The sequence below is a fragment of the Drosophila bipectinata genome, chromosome 3L, assembly GCF_030179905.1.
Source record: "Drosophila bipectinata strain 14024-0381.07 chromosome 3L, DbipHiC1v2, whole genome shotgun sequence".
Classification (NCBI taxonomy): Eukaryota; Metazoa; Arthropoda; class Insecta; order Diptera; family Drosophilidae; genus Drosophila; species Drosophila bipectinata.
In genome coordinates, this window is record NC_091738.1 from 13,868,404 (window position 1) to 13,892,405 (window position 24,002).

The following is a 24,002-nucleotide window of genomic DNA, read 5'->3' on the forward strand; positions in this document are numbered from 1 at the left end:
TTTTGGCCAGCCAGCTAGCTTCTCCACTGAGGTAATTGAGGATGGGAAGCGTCCTGGGGTTGGAGCCCGGCAAGTGTCCCCGGCTATTGCCTATCGTGATGGGCGACCTCCGCCTGCGCCACACATAAAATTTTGTAATATACTCGGTCCCGGGGTCTGGGCCCAGGGTGGACGTGAGCCCCACTGGATTTATGGAGCTCGGTGCTGGAGCTTAGAGGCGCCCAAAACAAGAAAAACGGAAACAGACACGCCGGCCTAGTTCATCAACGTGTTGAGCTGTGCGTGGCGCGTAAAAGTTGGCTCGTAAAGTTTCGCAAGGATCATTCGGGTTTTATTAAAAAATAAACTATACAAATTTGACACAGATTATTTATACATAAGTACGGGGGAAAGTGCGGAGCACATGAATATGCAAACGGGATGTGGGTAGATGAGCATAAACATGCGGAATTGTGGAGTTTTAAACGTCCCAGCGGCGGATTCCCATAATGCTTTGCAGTGGATCCCCTTAATGACATATATGTGTCTTGACAGTTCCTCTTTGTCCTGCGTCCTGTGTCCTCGGCTCTCCATCCTGTAGTGTTCTCCACTTGCTCTCCAGGGACTCTTTGGACAAATTGAATTGTCCTGTTCGGTGTTATTCGTTTAAAGTAACTCGTAAATTATTGAATCCTTTTCGACAAAATGTCATTAAAAAAAAAGGAAGAATTACGACTTCCAGTCAATATGGTCCTTGAACGGAAGTTTTAGGTTTTTAAAATAAAATTGATTCTCGATCTTGGAACAATTATTCGAGAGAGGTTTGCTTAAGTGAGTAAGTCTTAGATTAAGATTAGAGAACAAGGACTCCTCCTGCAGATCAAGTTTCGTGCTAACCACAAAAGCTCTGCAAAAGGAGTTCCACAAGCTAATAGTATTTACACAAACAATTGGTACCCTGTTTTTTGGCTTTAGAGATGAAATTAAATTGAACAAACGACTCATGCTTGTAATTAGCTTTACATTGTTGCCCAGAAACTGAGAGAAACTCAATGATTGCTTACAATTATAGTTGTTTATCAATTAAATTAACATTGGCTATAAAAAGCCACTTAATCGAGTCAGTTGTGGGATTAACTATTCAAACTGGGGACATTGGTAAGTATTATTGACAGATTGTTAGATTTTAGGATAGAAACTTAAGGTAAAGGCTTTGTGGCAACTATGACTTCCCCCCATTGTCGGGCAACACTTCCATACGACCTAGACTCTAATCCTACGCTACCTCTAAGCACACCCATTGTGTTTGAAGACTTAACTCTCGATTAGCATTAACTAAGCACAAGTTGCACATGCGTCCCGGTGATCTCTGATCCTCCATAACGCCGTCCTTCGGTTCCAATCCCATCCGCAGTTTCCAATCTCTCACTCTGTGCTCTAGCGTGGGGCACTCGCCTCACTGCACTGGAAGCTCTTGGAGTTCTAGCTGCCGTCGCACCAGCTCCCTGCTCAGGCAATGGCAGCAGGAGCAGGCGTCCTCCGTCGCCAGGTCCTTGGCCACGTTTTCGACCTCGGCGTGTGGCATCTCCAGCGCCAACGCCGCCGCCGCCATCGCCAGCTGCTCTCACACGCTCGACACCCGCTCGTTGTTGTCCAGCAGACCACTGGCCACGCCCACGCCGACGCCCCCTCGCTGGCTGTCGTAGTTGAGGACCAGGGTGGAGGGCTGGCTCTGGTCTCTGGAGTTCTGGAGGAGCTGCTCCCGCAAGCAGCTTGGATGGCGGGCCAGCAGGGCAGATCCCTTTCGCATCAGTTGGGGGGTGGCACCGCTACTGCCGGAGATGGAAGCCGGCCCGCCGGGTGGTCCCGAGCCGGGTCCTACGTGCAGCAGACCCACCTGCTCCTTGAAGGTTCCTCCTCCTGATCCTCCACCGCCTCCAACGCCACCGTTGCTGGAGTTGCGGTAGTAGCTTTGCTGGCGAAAGGCCCGCATCTGCCGGGAGCTGCCTCCGGTGCCGTCCACCTGGGTCACCGCCGTCAGCATTGATGGTGTGCGCTGAGAGTCGCCCCTGGAAGAGCGAAACGAAAGGGGGAGACGGGGATGGACGTGAGGTGGGGTGAACAAAATCCAGACAGAAAGTATAAACAAACAATATCAATTCCATACTGCCATTTCCAATTGAGATTCACTATCAAAATAATCGTAAACTATCAGAGCGAAATCATATCAAAATCAATAAGTGCGTGGTGTTCTCATAGGCCATGATAAAGTCGGTAAACAAAAATTTTTAAGTATGTAGGGAGATATACAAAGGGGTATATCACAGAGTTCAAAGTTAATCAATTTGACACTTTATCAGAGCTTAAGAAATTTCTATCTTTTCAAATTTTAGTTATTTTTCAGAGACCAACTAATGAAAAAATAAACAGACAAAGAATTGAAAGCGAGAAACATAAATTAGATACTGGATACTGGACATAAATTGAAGATTAATTAAAATAAAAAATGTTACAGTATGACGCTTCTTTTTAAGAAACTAGATAGAAAAATAAAAAATAAAAAACTACCAGTTATTAACTACATATCTACCAGTTGTGAATCTCACCTGTTTAGACTGTAGGCGTTGTTGTTGCCACCGCCCCCGCTCGACTTGCCACCCTTGCCAGGACACAGGTGGAAGGCGCCGTAGATGAGCGGGTTGACCAGGCTGTTGGACATCCCGAAGAAGAATATGGCGTCCTGCAGATCGTCGCCCAGCTGCAAGTAATGCGGAAAATTCAAATTAATTTCCTTCCCATTCAGCCGACCCTTTTGTGGGATTTGTTTGTGTTCGAGTGGGCCCATTATGGGCGTTTTGCGGCTGGTCTCCACATCCTGGTTACTCAGAATACCCTCGCTACCCGCAGGACCTTGGTGGGTGGACGGAGCTTAAGAAAATCCCCCAGAATTCTCTCCTTCTAATGTTTAAGTCATGCTTAAAACACTGAAGGTGCAAAGATGTATTATTAAAGAAAGGATTAAAGCTGAAATGCTCTTAATTGAATTTAAACTATTTTACTAGAGTTTGTTCTTCCTTGTAGCTTAAGAAGCACTCAAGTCCTGTGTGATTTGTTGCCACAAAAGTGCGTGCTTTTCATAAAGAACAAAAGCAGACCATTTGGGTGAAAATATCCGGCAGTAATGTTTAAGGAAGTCTTTGAAATTAAAATTTATTCTGGCCGGCCATTTGTTTCCTTGAATTTTACAGGATACTCGGGCTGCGGTTAACCAAACGCTTGTTTTTGTTTTCCGAAGCGGCCATAATCTTGTGAAATACCTCTCCGCCAGAGGCTTTTACGGGCAATCTCTGGCAAGTCATCAAAGTTTGGGATGCCGTGTCCGGAAAAATTGCGACCGGACTGGCATTGTTGGTCGGGTGCCGTAACGATTAATTAAAAATTGAGAATAAGAAATCATTTTTATGTGCGTTGGCGAGCGTGGAAAAGATTGCGGACCTAAACGGATTTGCCATCTGCGACTAAGCCGAGTGTTCGGTGCGTCGGACATTTAATACAGCCACGGGCCGTAAATATTGGGACGGGCAACAAAAAAGAGCTCCTCACACTGCAACCCTTCAGGACCCAACTGACAAATCGACTGCTGATTGATGTGCCTTCGCATTTATACGAGATACCAGGAATCGTTATTCGCTTGTCATTCAACGCGCCGGAAATTTCGGGCCAAAAGGACAGCCAGCCAGCAACGGAAAGCCAGGACCGTGATATACTAGAACGCCCACTTACCCTTTTGTCGGGATTCAGGAACATGAAGATAATCATCATGACGTAGTAGGGAGTCCAGCAGATGAGGAAGGCGATGATGATCACCACCGAAATCCGGAGTGACTTCATTTTGGCCTTGTGTATGAGCCGTTGGCGGTTCGTCTGCGTGGGCAGCTTGGCCGTGGAGTAGTTGGCCAACTTCGACCCCTGGAACATCTTTTCGCTGCCTGTGGGGATGAAACTGAAGCTGAATCCGATGGCTTGATGGCTTTTCATGCCATAACTCACTTGAAATAGTCCGGAAGGTTGACATATAGGTGCCGAACAGAATGCACAGTGGCAGCAGGAAGGTGAAGACCAGCGTGAAGGTGGCGTACATTTGTTCCTGCCAGTCGGCGGTGTAGAACCCGTGGGTGACGCACTGGTAGAACTCTTCCACGAACGGACCTCGGGCCACGTGGAATATGAAAAACTTCATCCAGGAAAAGTAATTGAGTGAGTGGGAGAGAATAAATGTCAAAGTTAAAAGGTTGTAGTTGGAAAAGTTTGCAGCGCCATGTTGCATTTTTGATGCTGTTGTCAACCAAAATGCATTGCCAGGCACTGCTAATTAAAATTCAAAACGTATAAAAACAAAAGCATTTTCCATATTATTATGCAAAGGAAAACAAATGAAATTATATGAGTTTTCGGCACATAAATAGTTTTTAGGTTAATGTTGAGTCTTTAAACATATTTTTGAGCCTACACTCCTGCCCACATAGTCTTCTCAGTAATAAACATATATTGCTGAATCACTTTCATAGATTTCCATTCCTCATAAACGAGTATCAGTATTTACTCTTCACGCTTACATGGAAATCCACACTTGCCCCTTAGTTACAAATTGCTGACAGAAACGAGTCTTTGATCTGCTGTTGCCGCCAGCAGCCTCCGATTCGGGGGAAAGCCATTTCCATTGTCGAATCTGAATACGCCCGTAATTGAGGGAGCAATTTTTTTGGAACTGTGGTAACACACTCCATTGTTGTAGCCCCTATGTAGGCCCTCTCCACCATGTCTGCCTACACCGGACAGGTGGCCCGTGAAGGTCTTCCCCGGGGAAACTCTATACTCGAAGGTCTGGCCGGAACTGATAAAACGGAAAAAGCTACGCGGCAGATGAATGTGTCAGCGCATAGCTAATACGCTAAGAGTCTTTTTATATTCATTTTTATGGGTTTCTTGTCGGTCTGTGTCAGGGAGCCCCAGCGACAGCAGCTGACCCAAATGGAAAAACTTGCCACGCGTGGTGAAACTACATAAAACCCCGGGGACTAACGAGAAGCGGATAATATCCTATAATGGTTGATTTTTATTAATTTCGCACATTTATAACTTCCAAGCCGTTGCTTTCGCCAAACAACAGACAACAGCGTTTTTCATTAAACGGAGGAGAGATATAGATCGGAGCCCTTGACCTACAAACAAGGATACAGGCAAAACCATTAAAAGCAATGTAACCATTTCGATTGTGGTGAGTACCTTTTGTTCAAACTTTATTGTCTGAGCTTACTCTATCTGCACACTTTCTGTGCCACCCATTCAAAGAAAGTTTTGGCCAACACTTGCTTATTCTCAGTTTTTACTTTTTCTTGATCAAAGTTTTGGGGTTTTTGGAGGAGAAATGCACCTCTCTAGTTTACCCTTAAACCATATTGTAGGCTAAGTGCCTTTTAATATTTAAGCAAACCAAAGAAACAGAAACATTTTTAAAAGCAAGCTTGTCTGTCAAATCCTAATTGAATCTCGGGAGATGGTTATACCTTCACCCCAAAGTGGGAAAAGCGCTTGAATGCACCCATCAAGACCGGCTTTCAGTGTCAAGAGAAAATGCAGAGCTACTCTTCTTGTATCCTTGACGTTTCTGTTATTCTCAGGACCTATGTCTGAAGCCATTATGTCGACGCATTTCTTTTCTCTGACTGGAGCCTGAGCACAAGGTATTATTGTGCCAGGAAAATGGTGAGACGTGGGTGGAAAGTCGCTTATTTTCTACTAGGGTGATTGTTCTAGCGCGGTGGCAAATAATGCCGAAAACTGCGGCCTGCGCCGAAAACATTTGTTGTTTATTGGCAGTCAGAGTAAATTTTCATTTTGCTTTTTTATTGGAAAGCAACGAGCTCAGCGGTGCGTCTCATATTGGATTTGAAGGCATGTGCGTATGTGCTGGTTGTGAAAACGTGTCCCGTCCCCGGCGACCCAGGCGACTGCGGAAAAGTTGCCCGGAAAATTGTTTCAGATGATTCTCACTTGGCGAAAGGAAACCGACACTTTTGGCCGTTCTGTTCCGCTCTGACTTGGCCGTCACGTCTGTAAGCCGCATAAATTTTATGTCGCATGTTCAATAAAACGAAATGAAGAAAGTTCGCCCAGCACGACACGACAGCCAACCCCGGGGCCGGAAAGTGGTCCATAAAAATTGGTGTAATGATTGCAAAGTTTCTTTTAATTGGGTGACAGTGGCTCCTTAATTATGTAACAGTATCGACGGAGGAATCCGCAATTTCATAATAACTTTTTGGCAGACCGGGCTTCTTAATTATTTAGGATAACCTGACAGCCGGTCAAGTGAAGTCAATACATGACGTCCATTTTATTATTGTTATTGGTTGCTAAAAAAAACTCCAAAGTCACCAGACCTACCCACTTCAAGAACTGCCAAAACAGTCACAGCATTCCCCTCCGTATGAAGCTAAAAACATAAAAATGTAATTAGACTGAACGTTTTTTTGCGGCATTTAAACAAGTCAGACACTTTTGACAGGCGGGCACGCACAAGTACCCGGGAAGAAATAGAGAAGGCCTCAGCCCACTTCCTGGGCTGCCAAGATTTCGGGGCTCTGCCTTCAATTATTATTCCACGCCATACATTATGCTGATAAAAGCCAACATGGTTTCTTCTAATTAAATGCGTGAAATTATAGCATACATTTAAGCGCCGCGCCGGAAGCGAGATTAGAGCAAAGTGCCGCAGCGAGTGGGACTACACAGGAAAATTTCCATTTATTCAATCCAACAATCGAGCTCTCCTCCAAGGACTGGTTTATTTCTGCCGTCAGAGGTGGCGAAAAGGTCAGCTGTAGGCCGAAAGCCCCAGTGGCCACTTAACCAGTAGCGAAGCAGATCTTCTGCCAGGAGCTCTCTACTTTTCAATCAAACTAAGTTAGTTACCATCCCCCTTGGCAACTTTGAAGTGGCATTCTGTCTAATTACTTAACACGGAGCTCGAGTGCTCTGCCATAGTACTCCAGGTCCTTGGAGTCGTAGAGTTCCTGGCGCCAGGATAATCTGATAAACAAAAGGAGAGAGGCAGCTGCCGGGCCACCTTGTCCTGAGCCCCGGGCCATAAATCAAGGCCAGGCGTGCGAATCGAGTGTGTAATCAGTGGAGACACCCCGGAATATATTATACAATCAATGTGCCGGAAAAAAGCACACAATCTGAATCCTAGAACAATGCGGGAGGGACTCGCGATAGCTGACATTAATGCAGTCCCATTTCGGGCGAGAAAAAAAGGGAATAATATATATCGCCCGGCCTATCTGCACACAATGAATCGGGAATATGAATAATGTCTGTCGTCGGGCAGACACTTTCCGGCAATCCGGCGACCTTCTTTTTGTGGCCCATCCGTAAAAAAAACCCTTTGTTGGCCGGAATTCGATTCTGGCCGTCCGTCCGCCTTAGGCGGCCACGTGTGTGTTTGCGGCAGGGTCGGGTGGGTGTGTCAGCCGCCCAAAGCGGCATTTAGTGCACACTTATTGTGCGAAGGCAATCATTTTTAATGTCTGCACACATTCCGGCGCCTACTCAAGACTACGGGTATTTTGCGCCCTGCCACGGGGCGTATACGTGTTATAAAGTAAACATATTACTTCAACTTCGTCATACCGCGCTGAAGTGCTTGAGTGGCTTGTGTGCATTCTGGAGGGCGACAAGGACTTGGAGCCACGGCGAATCTGATCTCCGACTTTGGCTTTGCGTAATGGAATACCCTCAGCCCGCAGCAGCGGCAACTGCAGCAAACACTTATCTTAAAAGCTCTTGGAGGCGTTAGCACCTTAACAGGACTTTCATTTCCAGGAAGATACCAGCAGCAGACTCAAAGCTCCTTCTTAGAATTTCTTTCCTAATAAGGTTATCTTGAAAATTCTTGCAACTAATTGCTTTCGAAGCAATATTTATCTCAAAGCAAATTCTTGGCTTACCTGAGGAAGACTTAGCACCAGAGAGAGGATGTAGGTCCCGCCCAGCAGTCGATGGCACCTCTTGGCCATGTTGAGCGATTTCATCGGGTACTTGACCGCTATCCAGCGATCCACTCCGATCAACACCAGCACGTAGGTGGAGAGGTAGAGGCTGAACATCTGGAAGAGCTTCACCAGCTTGCAGGTGAGCTCGTTGGCCAGCCACTGGACCGTGTAGCACCAGGCGGCCTCGCCGATGATGCAGAACCAGGTGACCAGGACGTCGGCGATGGACAGGTGAAACATCAGGGAGTAAATGGCGCTCCAGGTGTGCCGCGAGTTGCGCCGCGAGATGCGGGTCTTGTAGATATTCCAGATGGTGAGCAGGTTGCCCAGCAGGGAGAACAGTGCCATAACCGCCAGGACATACACCTTCAGCAGGCCGGAGCGCGAAAGCTGGGGGGCATGGTCCATGGGGTCCATCACATGCTCCGGCACCTGCTCGGCCATCGGTGGGGACTCGTGCCGGCTGTTGGTGTGGGCCAGCGAGGAGCTGTTGGCAATCGCATAGGCGGGCAGGGGCGTGGTGCTGATGGTCGCATTGGCCACTTCAGTGGCCAGTCCCGCCACGCCCACGTCCAGCATGTTGAGCGTAAAGTTGGCGATATCCGGCGCCGCAGCTGCCACCAGCCGGGTAAGGTTCGTTAGTGCGGACCAATTTCCAGCCACCTCGTTCTCCGCCTCCAGGCCCATTGCAGGACTCGGCAGACGGTCAAAGGAGGGGGAGGGCGGATCGTCTATGCCCCACTCGGTCTCCATGTTTCAGGTTTCTCTTTGACTCACAAAAGCGCTTTGTTGGACGGTTCAGGGATAGTTATTTCCGGAGGTAACAGGTAGGAGACCTTGCATCGTGATTAAAGGTATTCTGGGTAAAACCTCATATGCGATTCTCATTATTTTTCCATTCATCTGCAAGTGACATTTTGATTGACAAGAGTTCCCGGCACAGTGCAGCTGCAATAGAGGTAAAAAATGGGAAAAACTTTAAAAAGAGTCCTTGTGTTCTACGTTGTTCTAAGCCAATTAAAAACTTATTAAGCATTCACAAGAGCCAGGTGGAATTTTGAAGCAAGAGCGGTCTTACTCCTTTTATTAAAAAGTCATCAGACATTTTTTGAATGTTGGGGTGCAACGGTTTTGTTTATTATGGAGATTTCCTGGAAACCATTTCGCTGGAGGCCACGAAAAAGTTGAAATTAAATTAAATGTATAATGTAATGCATCCCCAAGTCATGCCACCAACCCTTTAAAGCGAAACTCCCCTGGATTGCATATACTTTTAAAAATCCATTAAGAGCATCAATAAATCCCATAAGTATTATATTTCAGAGGAAAATATAATTTTAATGGGAATTAATTCAATTGAATATTGTTCTCAGTAAAAAAACCTTTAGTAGTGGGTGGAATTTCAATTTTTAAAGCCTTTCGCTTGAATGGTCACCAGTTTGTAATCCCATATTCACAGTTCGGATGTTATCCTTTAGAGTCAGATTGCCGCCCTCAATCATATTTCCTGGAAAGTCACGTTAGTCAAAGGCTTTCCTTGGAATTTGAAAATTGGAAATCCAAGGCACTGACTTCAGCTTGATTAGACTTCGATTGCAGATTGTTAGAAAGAGGTAACGAGCTCATAATGGCGGCATCGGCTGACCCGCGCAGTTGCAAATTGCAATTACCCGGCAGCAATTACCTGAATGCATCGTCGCCCTCGGAGGCGCCTTGACTGCTTGCCATTACGATTGCGATTACTTTACTGCACCGGTTGCGGAATTAATTTTAATAGATACGATGACCGTCTGTCAGGCTTTGTCGGGCTTTGGCTCCACTCCACTACAGATAGACTTTGCCCATGCTGTAGCAGGTTCAAAGTAAAATTCCATAAAATTTCATTTTCCAAATTAATTTATGAACATAAATTAAGTGCCGGGAGGGCTTTGTTGTGGGGCCGTTTCAATCGCCCATCGTTTCTAAGCCCAATTCAGGGCACCAGCGGCACGCGTGTCCGAAAGCACTTTTCAAGTTTTCAACTTTTCACTTTGCTCAATTGATGCAGATCAATTGAAATCAATCGTCGCCACAGAGGAGATTTATTGGACCGGCTACCACGAGTATGTTTACCACACATATGTGGCCCCTCCAGCTCCAGCCACTCCAGAGAGGTAGCAGCCTCTCATCGCTAATTGCCCGGTGTGGGGCAATCTAAGCGGCGTCGATTAAACCAGATTAATGGCTCATGACCCGGGCTGGTCGGTGTCACTAAAGCAATTTGTATTTGATTACCCGGTGGCAGCCTGTCTCGGTGGCAGCCAGCCAGCCCGCATCTTAAACTTAATCAGTCTGATTAATACACAAATGCGCTTTTGATTGATCAGCCAAAAAAAAGCACATCTGTGGCATGTTCTTGGGGATGTGAATAATAATACGCGCCATGGAGGCGACAGATGAACGGCGCGAACTTTGGCGCAAAGTTTTTAGCAGGGTTTTTTTCCAGTTTGATTGATTTGCATTCCGGCATTGAAAGCCTCTACGAGAAAATAGAAATAATCCCTGGCCGAATTTCTCATGATCCAGAGTCTAGACCATTTTGTTTTACACTTTCTGGTCCACGAATTATTGGATTGATTGTGTTAACTGATTGCTGACTCTTTGAATTTAATTCCAGAGTTTTCTTTGTCAAAGTATTCAATTAAGAATAATTGTCGAACCATCAGACGTACCACTGGCAGCAACAGGGCGTATACGTAACTCGGAGCTCCGAGTCTCCAAGTCTGAAAAAGGAAAAAAAAAATCCCCTTTCGCTTTTCTGGTTTTTGCCACAAGCCGTGTTTAATGGTGCTACTGATGGCGAACACAATGTACACAATGGTTCTTATACATTTGAATTTCACTACTTTCTTTACTTTTTTTTGTTATTTTGGCATTGTTAAAAGTTTTGTTAGCAGACAAAGTTTTAGCGAATGGCTCGCTTTTACAGTTCATTTTTTCCGAGTTGATTTTGCCGAGAACTTTGGCCATTCACTTGGATTGGATTAATTCCTACAGCAGTTTGTTGTTATTCTTACGGCGTTACTTTGTAATTACTTGCCGAGTTCATAAACTGTCCTTGCCCCTGCCCCAGTCTGACTGCAGGCGAAATACAATTCCTTACTCTCGTTCCGTGGTCCGGTTCCCATTTCGATTCTAAAGGAAATTTCCGAGGGCCTCGGCCCCACTCATTGGATCATTAGGGGTACAGTATCCCAAAAGTTTGCACACTTCCCGAACTCGATGGGATATGTTTCAGGGGCTGATATTTGCATGCGCCTCTCGGATACAAAGTCTCGCTGTTTGTATTCACATTTCACATTTATTTGGACACTTTGAGGCTTTGTCTAAGCCGAAACCGAAGCTGCGGCTGTTTGAACAGTTGGTCCGCCTCTCCAAATACAGAAGCAGCAGCCTCAGAACTGGATTGCCACGGGCAACTTGTATTTTTGGCTTAAATATTAACATGTCATTAATTTTTTGGCATCTGCAGCCCCGTCAGAACTTTGGAGCCCTCTGTATCCGTATGCCTGTCCGCCACTTGTCTACTTCATAATATGTATCTCAACGCTTCTATCTTGTATCTCCAGTGCTGTGTGCACAGTTCACAATTCACTGTTTGCTTTTGGCATAGCATCGCATAGCTTCCAAGAGCTCTTGAGCTCTTTATGCCATTTTGATTATTGCTCTGGTAACCCGCAGTCGAAAATATTGTATACACACCCGCAACACACACACGCACTCGGGAGTGTGTGGAAATTAATTTAGGCGATTGGACTGATTAAAGGACAATTTTGAGTTATGGAAATTACAAATATTTGTATGATCTTCGTTAAATGATTCATTTAAACACTGAAAATTAAGCTTAAATTCCATTATATAATGAGAGGGATCACTTAAACAATTGGTTATTGTTTTCTAGGAACACATGTCATTAATTAAACAAGTAATTTTATTAAAGGGTTCACAAAACCAAATTTCATTTAAATTTTTTACACACTCTTATAACATTATATATAACACACTCAATATTTAATGAAAGGAAATACTAAATCCATTTTTTATTTGTTTCTAGAAACACATGCCATTATTTACTTTACGATTTTTTTAATTGGTTCATCTAACCAATATTAATTTAAATTTTTTACACATCTCACAGGCTCACATTTAAGGTATTAGTTCAAGATCATTACATTTTTGAAAAGTAATTAATATATTATTGTTACAGATTAGTTTAATACATAACTCTATAACATTTGTATAATTATTTTAATCTTGCCTTTTTATTTATAAAAAAAATAAAATTTTTGTTGAGATTAAACACTAAATAAATGCACAATTTTATTTTAAGTTTCGAAAACAGAGAACAACTAGATTGCAAAATCCGAAGACAATTCACTTAAAACTCTACGTCCAATCGTACGACCGTTCTTGGTACTTCACTTTCACTTTGATGGCTCAAAAAGACTCCTTTCTTTGCCACTTCAATTCTTTTCTAGAACCAGGGAGTCCACAATATATTTATCCGTGTTTTTCGACCGTTACGGCACGACGATTTCTGGGTTCTGATTTGAAAAAGTCGGGGCGGCAAAGTCGAATCGGTTGCGCGATAATGGATCGAACGCGATGGCGGCCGCTTCGAACATGTTGCACGGAGATTCATTCATAAAAACATGGCTGCGTTGGAGCAGCCATCATACGCTGCGTGGCCCGAGCAACGCTCGGCAGACATTACTCATACGCAGCGTGGCCCGATAGCGTCCTGCGAGTAAGCGAGTAATCCTTCGGCGGGGGCCAACAAGTTGCTGCTTTCTTGGCGATAGTTCGGCCTGGCGTGCCTAAGCTTAGTAAGAAATGTTTATCTTTCTTTAATGGAGCGCAGTACGAGAGTCGGCAATCGTAGTTAGCAACCATATTTATTTTACCTAATTAGCTAATTTGCACACACGCTGCCTCGAAAGGTAATTAAAGTGTGCAGGATATACACACGTTTTTAACTCACTGGGTAATAGCAGATGTGGTATTTAATTGAGTTTCGCTTTGTGTACAAACGAAAACATGCTTCTGCAACTGAAATCTGGCGAAGAAACATGGCAGGAGCTTAAGGCTTTCTTCTGCAATTTGCACACATTTGACAGGAACGTGCTAAAAGGTGCTTTGCCTGTTTACAAAAACACTCACAGAGTCACTCTCACCTAAATTTTGCTCAGTGTGGAGGGTGATAACTAGTGAGGCTGTCTAAACATGGAGACCAAACTTCGGTAAAGTGCTGGGAACCACAGCAGGATGAGCCCTGGAGCGAGAGTAAATAACGCGGTGGCAGGATACAAAGGACCCGTCATGACAAATGACGCTCTGAGTGGCAGCCCAGTCACGTGTGATGAACCGACACTGAGTCAACAACAATGTCAGCTAATGCGGGGAAAGCAGTCCTCCCACCTTTGAAACGTAGTAGCATTGTTCCCAGACACTTATGTGAGCAACGGGATATCGATGCCATTGTGTCTGTCTGAGGTGGCTGTGGTCCCAGAACCAGAAACAGGACCACTGAATTCCTGAGCTCCTTAAGGTTCATCAAACGAAGACAGAGGCCAAACTGATGACTAAATAATTCTCTCCGCAGCCAAAACATATTGTTTGTTTACCGAAGACATAAAATCGCCCGTATCACGAAAAATGATTTATGCAAAGTAGTCATCGGAGGCGCTCATTCTGGGGGCTGGGAAAAGATCTAATGAGATGCTGGCAGGCGTTTAAGTAAATATCCGTATTGCGTTGTGGAAAACAATCAAAATAAATTTTAACACAAATGACTAACCACTAAACAGCCGCAAGATTTCTCGTCCCAGGCCTGGCAGATTAATCCTGGGATCGGCATAATAGTATTACAAAATTGGCACGAACACGCATTCTACGAGAAATTTTCTGCTCGTTTTCCAGGGATTTTGCCTTCCAAGGGGCTCAAGTAAATTGCAAATTGAGGGAGCTCTGGAGGCTGCAAAATAATTGAATTAATAGCAATATTAACTATCATGCACGCGTGCCTGTAGGAACTCGTGTGTGGGTTTTCATCCTTGGAGCCTCCTTGCCGGATTTTTCGGTTGTGTAATCCTCGGAAAGTGCATAATTTGCCACAGAAAATTATGGCATCAGGCTTGGGTCTCCCGCTTCCTGTTTCTCCGGTGATTTATTTCACTTTTGCGCCAAGTTGTCATGGCATTTGACTGGGATTCCGGATAGAGCCCGTACGGGGGACTCGGGGACTTGCAAAAGTTTGTCGCTGTTGCCAAAATCTTTCGAGTTTTATGTAAAGCATGTCTGTTTTTATATGCCGGTCCCGACTCGACACAATAAAGGACGAAAGCTTAAAAAGTGAAATCGCATGGCATCTCCAAAGACGAATATGGGCCAGAGGATGGTGGGCAGGTGAGGAGGCTCCGGAGCCACATCGCATCCAGGGCATCATTAGCTTCGGATGCTTCGCTGATTACCAGGAGTCTAGGGGCGGGCCTGCCAAAAAATAAACAACCATATCCCAATATCTGGCGAGGTCCACGTCGTACACGTGCCGGCGACTAATGTGCTGCCGGAGTGTGCCGCATAAATAATAGAGTTTATGAGCAGAGCAGCCCGACCGGAGCACCCACAGTTAAGTCCAAATCCAAAACCAAATCCCGAAACCGAACCCTACACCCTAGCCGAGATTGGGGGAGACACAGATTCGAATTTCGAACGAGGGCAGGACGAGCCAATAAGTGACCCAAATCAGAAATTTTTCACTGCACTTAACTCCCCTCGAAAGTAATTTAATAAAAAAACATCCCGAGACATGTGCAGATAATGCAAATTTTGTTTAAAATGTTTGAGTTTATTTATGCCTATTTTGGAAATGGAAAAACATTCAGTACTTTTTGGTGCCACTGTGCGAATGTCAAATAAATTGATTTTCAGCTCGGTTTTGGCTGCGGCGTCCAGCTTTCAGAGGCTGTGGCTTTAAATGCGGCAGGACCCACTTGAAGCTGTCGCACCACCCCCACCACTTCAGCCACGCCCACTTGCCACCCAGGAAAGTGTCTTGGCCATGATTTTCTTTTCGTTTCCAACGATTTTCCGGGCCTAGCTGTTCATTTTGTGAAAGTATTCCCCGGCTCGGGTACATTTTTTATGTCAGTTCGACGTGGGCTTATGCCGGCTCTCGATTCTATCACTTCGCCGGGGTATCCTGCGAGTCCTTTTCCGCTGCTCGGGCTGGTGGCTTCAAACTACTTTATTTGGACATCTGGCTGTTTGAAGTGCTTCTTCCTTTAAAGCAAACGGAGGCACATGCCCGACGGAAGCATAAATTCCCCTCTTCTGGCGCTCCTCGTCCTGCCGGGACACGATGTAAATATGGAAAATGTAATAAGTGGCTTGTAATGCGAAACTTTTGAGCTTTAAATATGTTAGAATAAATATTTGGAAACGTAATACTTATTGTTCATGAGCAACAATTGTGCGCTGAATAAGTGAGATTTCCTCTATGACTTCTCAGGAAATAGTAATCGTATCCTCATGGGAATCTTTGTTTTCTTACGTGGAATCATATTAGTTAGAAATCAATCAAGAGCTGGAGACTGACAGTTATTGTTTTGATTGATTAAACCCCGCAGGGTAATTGGAAGGGAAAACTATCATTTTATATTGTTTGGCACGAAACTTAATATGACAATTGCTTTCATTTTAATTCAATTGTTTATCGCAATTATTACCCTTACCAGAGGCTATAAAATGGGCCTTTAAGGAGGCACGTGTTTGTTTCTGCCACAGGAGAAATATGTCATTTAAGGTTTTACAGCTCACACATTCCAGGGACTGTGAACATTCGGCCAAATTACTTGCCAAGCGCTAATTAAACATTTTTACGAGCGGAGAATAAAAGAGCCATAACCACATGCAAATAACATACATGAATTCGGGGCGGCCGGATAGCACGTGCCCAGATTCCAAGTGACTAATTGTGCCCCGATACGGATGCCATGGCACCCATTCAGTGCTCCGGAACGTGGCGATTTGGATTTTTGATGCGGTCTTACTCGGGCGGACGCTGAACTCGCCTGTCATTCAACTCCATGGACTCAGTCCGGCCACGTTCTAGTACTTGACAATCGTGTAGCCATAATTTCTGTCTGGGCCTTGTTCAAAATCCCGCTGACCCTTGGCGCATAAAACAAAAGCGAAAGGGTTGCCATTTACGAGGAGCTTGCTGTGGCTGTAAGGCTGTCAGATAAAGTGCATACTTTTCACATGCATGTACTCGTTTTTTAATTAAATTGAGAAAACAATTGTCTCTGCGTTGCTACAGAGTCTTCTCTATTGAAATAACACTATTAGAGGAAAATCTGACAAAGTTATTTGAATTTTATTTATATTGCCCGGGAGTCTAGAGAAAAGTTTGAGCTTCATGGCTTCTACAAAACGAGCTCCACTTGCAACGTCAACGACAAGTATTTTGTTATTGATTTTATTAAGAAATTCAATTTCTTCACTTGCTTATATTTATTCATCCTCTTGCTTTTCTATTTCAATGAGGCTTTGTGAAAAGCCATTTTTAATATAAGAACAAACAGCACACTTGCGACACCATTGGGAAATATTCAGATGCCAAAAGTATCCTGGCTGGCATTCGCCTCTCCACATTCGTCACAAAAACACAAAGGTCCTCTATTGTTTAAACTGTGCTCTGGCGCTATGAGTGTTTTTATTGATTTAATCAAATAAACAGGGGAGGTCCTGGAGCTGGGGAAAATGAGCAGCCCAGGAATTGATCCAGGCAGCTCCTGCCACTGACAGCTTCATACCTGCTACTGGGATGGGGAACAATGGCTTCTGGTGAGCCAACCAAACCTGCAAATGAGCCGGCTGCCTCCAAGGCGAAGATTGCTGGCACAGTGGGTCGTACACTCGAGTTTTTAGGCAGAAAAATATGAATAATATTTATTTAAAAAATGTCTCATCCATCTGCATTTCTGCAGCCCATATATTACTCTGTTTTGATATTTATAAATTATTTAAAAACGCACTACCATTTCTATTTTCGACGAAAAATACATACCCCACAGGTGTGGCTCGGGTCTATCCGCTGTGCCAGCTCAGAAGGTGGCATGCCACACAAAACCAAAACACAACCAGCCAGGCATTCGACAACTCACTCGGGCTGGCGTGTCAAAAGCCATGCAAACAAGGAGCAGGACATGCTCGAAATTGTTGGACATTAAGGAAACAAAGAATCGTAGGAAGGCCCTCGAAGGGGAAGTTTTCGTTTTGAGGGCCATAAATGGAATGGGGCTTTAAACGCGAACCTGGCCATTAGGCGTTGGCCGTAATTAAATTTGAGTTTTCCTCCCGCCATAATAATTAGCTGGATTTCAAGAGTTATAATAATATATCGCACTACAAACCGATTAATTAGGCGTCAGTTGGGCCACTTAAAGGAGCTATTTTGAGAGCCCAATAATAAATAACAATTATTAGACTCGCTGTCTGAGTGGCCGGTGACGGATGCCGTCCAATTAGTCCGAATTAATAAACGTCCCCAGTCATGTGTACTAATTAAAGCTAAGCGGACTAACCGCTGTCAAGTATTCTCGGGATGTCCTGGGCGTGGGATGTCTTGGAGCACATGCATAATTGAATGCGTGCCGCAGTCTCACAAATCTGTCCGATACACATACGTTTAGCCGCTTTTGTCCGGACACGGTCGGCATAAATGAGCCAGCTAATAGGGCCTCGCCAGCACATCCACGCATTTCAGTCCATTCCTGTGAAAAGCGGAATGAATACAAAATTACGATTGCGATTGTCAAGCATTTGCTGGCCTCTCCCCCGGAATCCTGTCTCTATATGCACCACGTGCTGCCCAATGTGGCGGAAAGTAACACCAAACTCGGGCTGTCCCGGCTCTCGGATCCACGCTCCAGGCTTCAGGATAATGTCAAAGGGAATTGGACGCAAAATGAACCGCAACCAAATTACTGCGGCTGACACGGAAAGAGACAAAGGAAAAAGTTTCCCAAAAAAGTGAATAAAATTTTATTCTCACAAAGTTAACAGATTTCATTGAAATACAGCCAGCGGGGAAAGCTTAAAAATACAAGTACCTCTTGAAACTAATAGTTTTTATTTATAGATAAATTAAAAAATTCTTTAAGCTATGTTTTTCTCTCTGTGTAAACTGAAAAAATAGGCAAAAACCCATCAGTATCCATACAAGTTTAATAGGAGCAAAAAAATCGCATTGTCAGCTGGATCGGATCCCGGTTCGCAGGACAAGGAAGTTGTCGGTAATGCGCTTAAAAATGTCAGGCTCTGACGAAACAGCATCAACGGTCAATACGAAAACATAACAAAGAAATCGGTAATAGTATCACCTCTTTTTTCCTTTTATCCTACAACGGCTAAGCCTGTCATCGGCTTTAAAATCCTTGACATTATGTCCCTGCCGCTGCCCTTTGAACCACGCAGGTGTCCTGGCCAAAACCGATACACAAATATTTGTGTACGAGACACTTCTAAGCGGATTTCGTTTTAAACAACTCAAGGGACCTCTATGTAAGGCCTTAGCGGAGATAAGCTCAAAGTTTTCGGCTGATTGGCACGTTGACTGGCCCGGCAGTGATATGTGAAAAGCTTGGCTGCTAAAACCCAAAACTCAATTGAAAAGCTAAGGCTTCCGTCAAGGTGACACTCTAAAGCAAGCCGAAGTCAGGCCGAGGTGGGCAGCTAATGCAATTCAGAAACACTTAACTTCCTACAAAGTTCCTGGAAAATAGAACTGGAAATCAAAGACCAGGCTGGCTAAAATTAATGACGGTTCAAAGGTCCAACGGTCGAACGTTTCGAGTCCAATCAAAATCAATACTCCTGGCAAATTGCTGGCACATTAAGTATACGCCGTGGTGCCACGTACTCTGCCTTCGAACTCACGCCCCGCCACTCGCACTCGGCAGCAGTCGGCATTAAATTTCCTGACTAGCTACTATTTGGCAACAGCTTAATCAACAGGCGCAGATCTGCCTACCGAAAGGTGTTTGGGCCAAAATTAGGGCAGGACGTGGCCAGGATTCTCTCCACCCGGAAGCAAAAGTGCGTGAGATATAATGACTGGTTTGTGGGCCTAAAATTTTGCGGCCAGAGTAGGGGTTTCGATGCGGAAAACGCAACACGCGCTGTCGATTTTGTTTTTATGCCCAGGCATGGTAGCATCATTAAAATTATAAATCACCCGAACAGGCAAAAATCCCAATTAAATTGGAGTGGGCGCCAAATCACCTGAAAAGGTGTTAAATCAAAACAGAGAAAGCCTACACTTAAAATAATAAACCGTTTGGGGTCAGAGGTGGCCATTCAGAGGCCTCATTTTGGGGCCTTGCTTGGAAGGCTCTGTTATGAATAAAACAAAGTTCCCTGCCAGGATAATTTCCCCCTTCATTCAGGTGTTTCCTATATTTTACATGCACATGTACTAGTATATACACAAAGGCCGATCAGCAACAGGAGCGCGTGCATAAGTGGCAGGCGTAGTCTATTGATTTTGGTTTCCTTTGAATGGAAAGCAAACAGGATAACAACAGAGACAGGGCCTAACGAGTGCCCGTGCCTGGACTTGTGGGTGTCTGGAGAGGATGGACGATGTTCGGCCATTCAGCCGAGACTGCCAATGTAAACAGCCCGATGGAATCTCGCACACACTGCGATAAAGCCATAGAATCGTACGTGAAAATCAAATAAATGTGCCTCAAGTCGATGAATATGCCAAATGTCAGCCAGTGAGGTGCGGCTGGGATTTATTTTTTGTCTTGTTTTTATCTTTTTGGTGTTGTTTTGGCCAGAAAACAGTTCAAGGAACTCGGCGGGTTCAAGAGGCAGGCCATTTGAGTGTCACACCGTCTGGAAGCCGCTCTTCCTCCGGGAGCCACCTTATAATCAGTTCGAGGCGCGACGAGATAACTAAAAGTGTCTAATCACTTGTCCGTTAATGGAGTTGATCAGTCTTGGCGATTGATTTCTCTTGTCTGGAGTGCAAACACTTGAATGTTTCATCAGAGTCGCCTCGAAGGCCCCAAAAAACAAGCTACTGCTTTTGACGGCAGTCCTCGGGCTAATTTCTCGGCAAGGACCAACGGGTTAAGAAACTCATTCGTTAGCCAAAACAACAAATCGCCAAACCGCAAATATTTGCGTGGCTGCAGGTGAATAAACATGACAGGCTTCTTGCGAAAACAAAGTCTGAAAAGTGCTGTGTTATTTATGTTATTACTTGGTCTGTTGTTGTTTCTTTTCGGATTTTATTTCGACTGCTCCTGAAAGGATTTTAACTCAGAAAGGGCGGCGTGCTTTATCATTGTCTCATGTGTAACTGGCACACATATTTCAAGGGTTAAGCTTTCAGCTTTTAAACAACTTGTTCGACGTTGGCTTGCCCATAAGTGTTAAGCTCTCTAGGCTTAAATAACCTTGAATATTTTGTTTCTTATGAACAAACTCATGAATTAAATATGCAATTCTGTTCATCAAAATAGTAATTAAAGTTCATATGTAATCCCTTAAACAATATATGTAAAGGGTAATAATTTCCCGGAATTTACACACACTTTTGATTCACATTCTTCTCGAAAGTTATTAGTAAAATTGTTGAAAAATATTTGTGTACCTAGCAGGCTGTGTAATATTGCGAAAAACAAGAGCAAACCACTCTGTTTGCTGGCACACATGCTGCGGTCCTCATTCCCGAAACTTTGAGTACCGCAAATTGTGATTAGCAGGGCCAATTAGACAGAGGCATAAATAAACCAAACAGGACCAAACTCCCCAAGTCCTGCAGGGAAATAACGATAATAACAAGAGTAGCAAAGCAACAGCAACATCCGAGCTGAACCGAGGCAACAGCACGATAATACATTTAATGCAGCGATTTAATTAATGGAATGTGCGCTGGCCAAGGGCCGGACTACTCCGGGCCCACAGTACGGCTACGTGATTTATGGGCGGCGCTTAATTATTAAGAAGTTATGCAGAGTTTAAACATTTATTGCAAACAAAACGGCGACAACGCTTCGCATATAAAGTAGGCATCCACGCCCACTCAGTGGGTCGGTCAGGAGCGTCCTAAGGACCTCCCCCTGCCCCCCTCCAAGGGCTGTCAGATTTCACCCATTGGGCATTGCCTATTGGGGTTTTATGGGTTCGAGTGGCCGTTTCGGTATTTTGGCAAGTCTGGTGTTGGCCAAAAAGTCGAGCGATTTTATGAACCTCGTCGGTCATAAATATTTTATGCGTTATAAAAACTGCCACTGCTGTACTGTTGCTGGACGCTTTAAGCTACTTTTGGCAATTAGTGGCTTTTAGTTAAAAAGGCCATAAATACCTGGCCAAGGCGAGTTGGGCCCGGCCGCTCTGGGCGCCGGCTGATCGCCGTGATTTATGCCTTTCAATGCTAATTAGTAATTAAAATCACTCCCCCACAGCCACTTAAATAGTTTGGAATTCTAATAAATTCCAGTCCGCAAGAACGCCGCCAGGGATTTGGCTAATTGGTTGCCTTTCCAATAAAGGATAACCGCAGGCAGTTGATCGCAATTACGGGGATCAGACAAGGCCAGGAAGGGCTGCCAAATGGCGAAAATGCAGTTAGGGCTATTACGCCGGCCGGCACGAGTCGGAAATGCCAAGTTAAGACGGTCCCATTAGGATGGCGCCTTCGCTCAAGTAACGGAAATTATTATTACGGTTTCGCACCGAAAACGGGCGCACTTTAACGGTCTCCGGATGAACTAGGGCCCGGACGGCCGGACGGAGGGCCTAATCCATGACTGCTAACGGTAATTAATTTACATTATTATCATAACAAACTGCTCCAGCCCACGGCTCGCCTCACGTATGCCCGGACCAGTGTCCTGAGAGTCTTTGCCAGCATCTTCATTAAAAGCCCCGGCGATTCAATTAAGTCCAATGAAATGTACATACAATTTTTGCCATTGTTTACCGAAAAACAGGACCTGGCCCAGAATCTCCACAAGGTCACCCACGAGGTCTTTTCCACACTCTAACAGGCTACCAGGCTGGTGGTAATTATTTTTTGCCTCAACAACCCAGCTTAGAATCTAATCCACAAATAAATATAGTTTTCAGCCTGGGGCGGTTTCGACTGCGCCATGATTTATGCATCCCTATGTTTCTGGGCCCAAAAGTTTTCCCACATCTGAGACACGATGCTCTAATAATCATTATCCGAATAGTTACCCCTTTGGGCTCATTAGCACATCATCATAAGGCGAGGGTCGTGTGGGGCGGACTAATGTCCTGGCACAGACTAACAGAATCGGTATTCTTAAAGTATCCGAACCAGCTCAAGGGCAAGCCTGATATGACTTTATTAATAGAAGAGCTTTAAATGTTTAACTTTGAAGCAAACCTTTGAAAGATACACATTTCAATTACTCTTTCCACAAATATGTGGTTTCCATTAAGTTACAAATAGTACAAATACGACTTTTATGAGTATTATTTATTTGTTAATCCCGTTTATTTATCGATTTATCAGCAAATATGATGAACTTTGTGCTCTTAAGCTTTCTCCTCTTTTTTCAATGCAGTTTTTGGTTTGAAAGCAACTATTCAAGCAACGCAAGCCTTGTGTTTGCTTACTCCCAAAGGCATCCTGTATGGGGGAATGTGTATGGGGCAGCCACATACTGTTGAAGCATTTCATGTTCACAGGATATACCTACCGGAAAAGTGGCTTGCCACACACGCTATGTCCGAGGAGCAATCTTCTGTTAAAAGTTCCTCCCACCTCCCGCCAGAAAAAATGAATGTATCATCAAAATTCTTCAAATCATGTCGCTGCCTTGTTTCCTGCAGATGAAGCAGATGCGCCAGGCAAAATAAATGGCTCTAAATGCGAAAGAATTCTGAGTGCTTCTCTCCGTCTCCATGCTGCTGGTGTACTTTCGAATAAATAACATGCTAATGCTTCATGTGAGCCCCCAGTTTCTGTCCAGGCCTCCAGTGGATTGAGCGGTTGCTACCCCCCGGAATTCGCATTCCGCGTCCTGCGAATTATTTCTAATTCCTGGATGCCTCGTCTCCGGCAAACTTAACAAATTTCCGTCGTTATAAATAAGGTTCACAATTTGTTCTCGCCCCACATCCACCCTCGTCTTTCGGCTTTCGTTTTTTAAAGCCCACACGTGACACTCGATGGGTCGAGTTTGGCCTAAAAGTGTTCCCCCGGGGCAGTCCGCCATGGCCATAATATAAAAGAAGCCGCCAAGCCTGGGCGGCATTCGATTTCAGGCTTCATTAAAAATGTTTAGTGCTTTATTCACGCATCTACAGGAAAACGCGAAACACGAGCCAGGCCCCTAAAGCGATGAGCTAACCAGCCACTAGACGGGACAAAATTTCCCTGAAAACTGTTTTAATAATGCAAAGCCGCAAGGACCAATTGCTGCAGGATAATTATTGCAATTTCACTAAAATATTTACAAAACTAATGCAACGAAAAATCATATAATTTAAAAATGATTTTTGATCATACGAAAGTTATATTTTATTTGGTGTAACTTACCGTAAGCAAATATTGGGAAAAGTGGGAAAATTTCTGAAAAGAAAGTATGGGGGTACCCTTGAAGAACCCACAATTTAATGGGGTACCCCTTGGAAAAAATTCGAAAAATTTTAAAACGATATTTAAGCAATATTTTTAATAAGGAAAGTAGCTTCTGGGTTTGCTGATTACAAAATGGTACTTTATTTCATGATCGTAAACCAATTGGCAGAGCTATGGCCATCTGGAGCATATGGCCAAGGAACAAAAGTGGAAAAGTTGGAAAAACCCACATTTTTGTAAGGGTGCCCCTGGAAAAAATTCGACAAATTTCAAAACGATATTAAGGCAATGTTTTGAAT

General features: G+C 44.4%; 1 protein-coding gene across 2 annotated transcripts; it reads right to left on the bottom strand.

The window, feature by feature from the left end:
• Positions 1 to 304: 304 nt before the first annotated feature.
• On the bottom strand, positions 305 to 8,980 carry CrzR (corazonin receptor). 2 transcript variants are annotated; one of them, XM_017234675.3, is made up of 5 exons: positions 7,992 to 8,980; positions 4,030 to 4,213; positions 3,763 to 3,968; positions 2,586 to 2,737; positions 305 to 2,048 (listed from the first exon to the last, which is right to left on the bottom strand). In XM_017234675.3, the coding sequence occupies exons 1-5, from the start codon at positions 8,787 to 8,789 to the stop codon at positions 1,604 to 1,606; spliced, it is 1,785 nt and encodes a 594-aa protein (XP_017090164.3). In that variant the 5' UTR covers positions 8,790 to 8,980; the 3' UTR covers positions 305 to 1,603. The 2 variants fall into 2 exon arrangements, with proteins under 2 accessions (XP_017090164.3, XP_070136311.1); XM_070280210.1 differs by lacking the exon at positions 305 to 2,048 and adding an exon at positions 2,474 to 2,516.
• Positions 8,981 to 24,002: the final 15,022 nt, after the last annotated feature.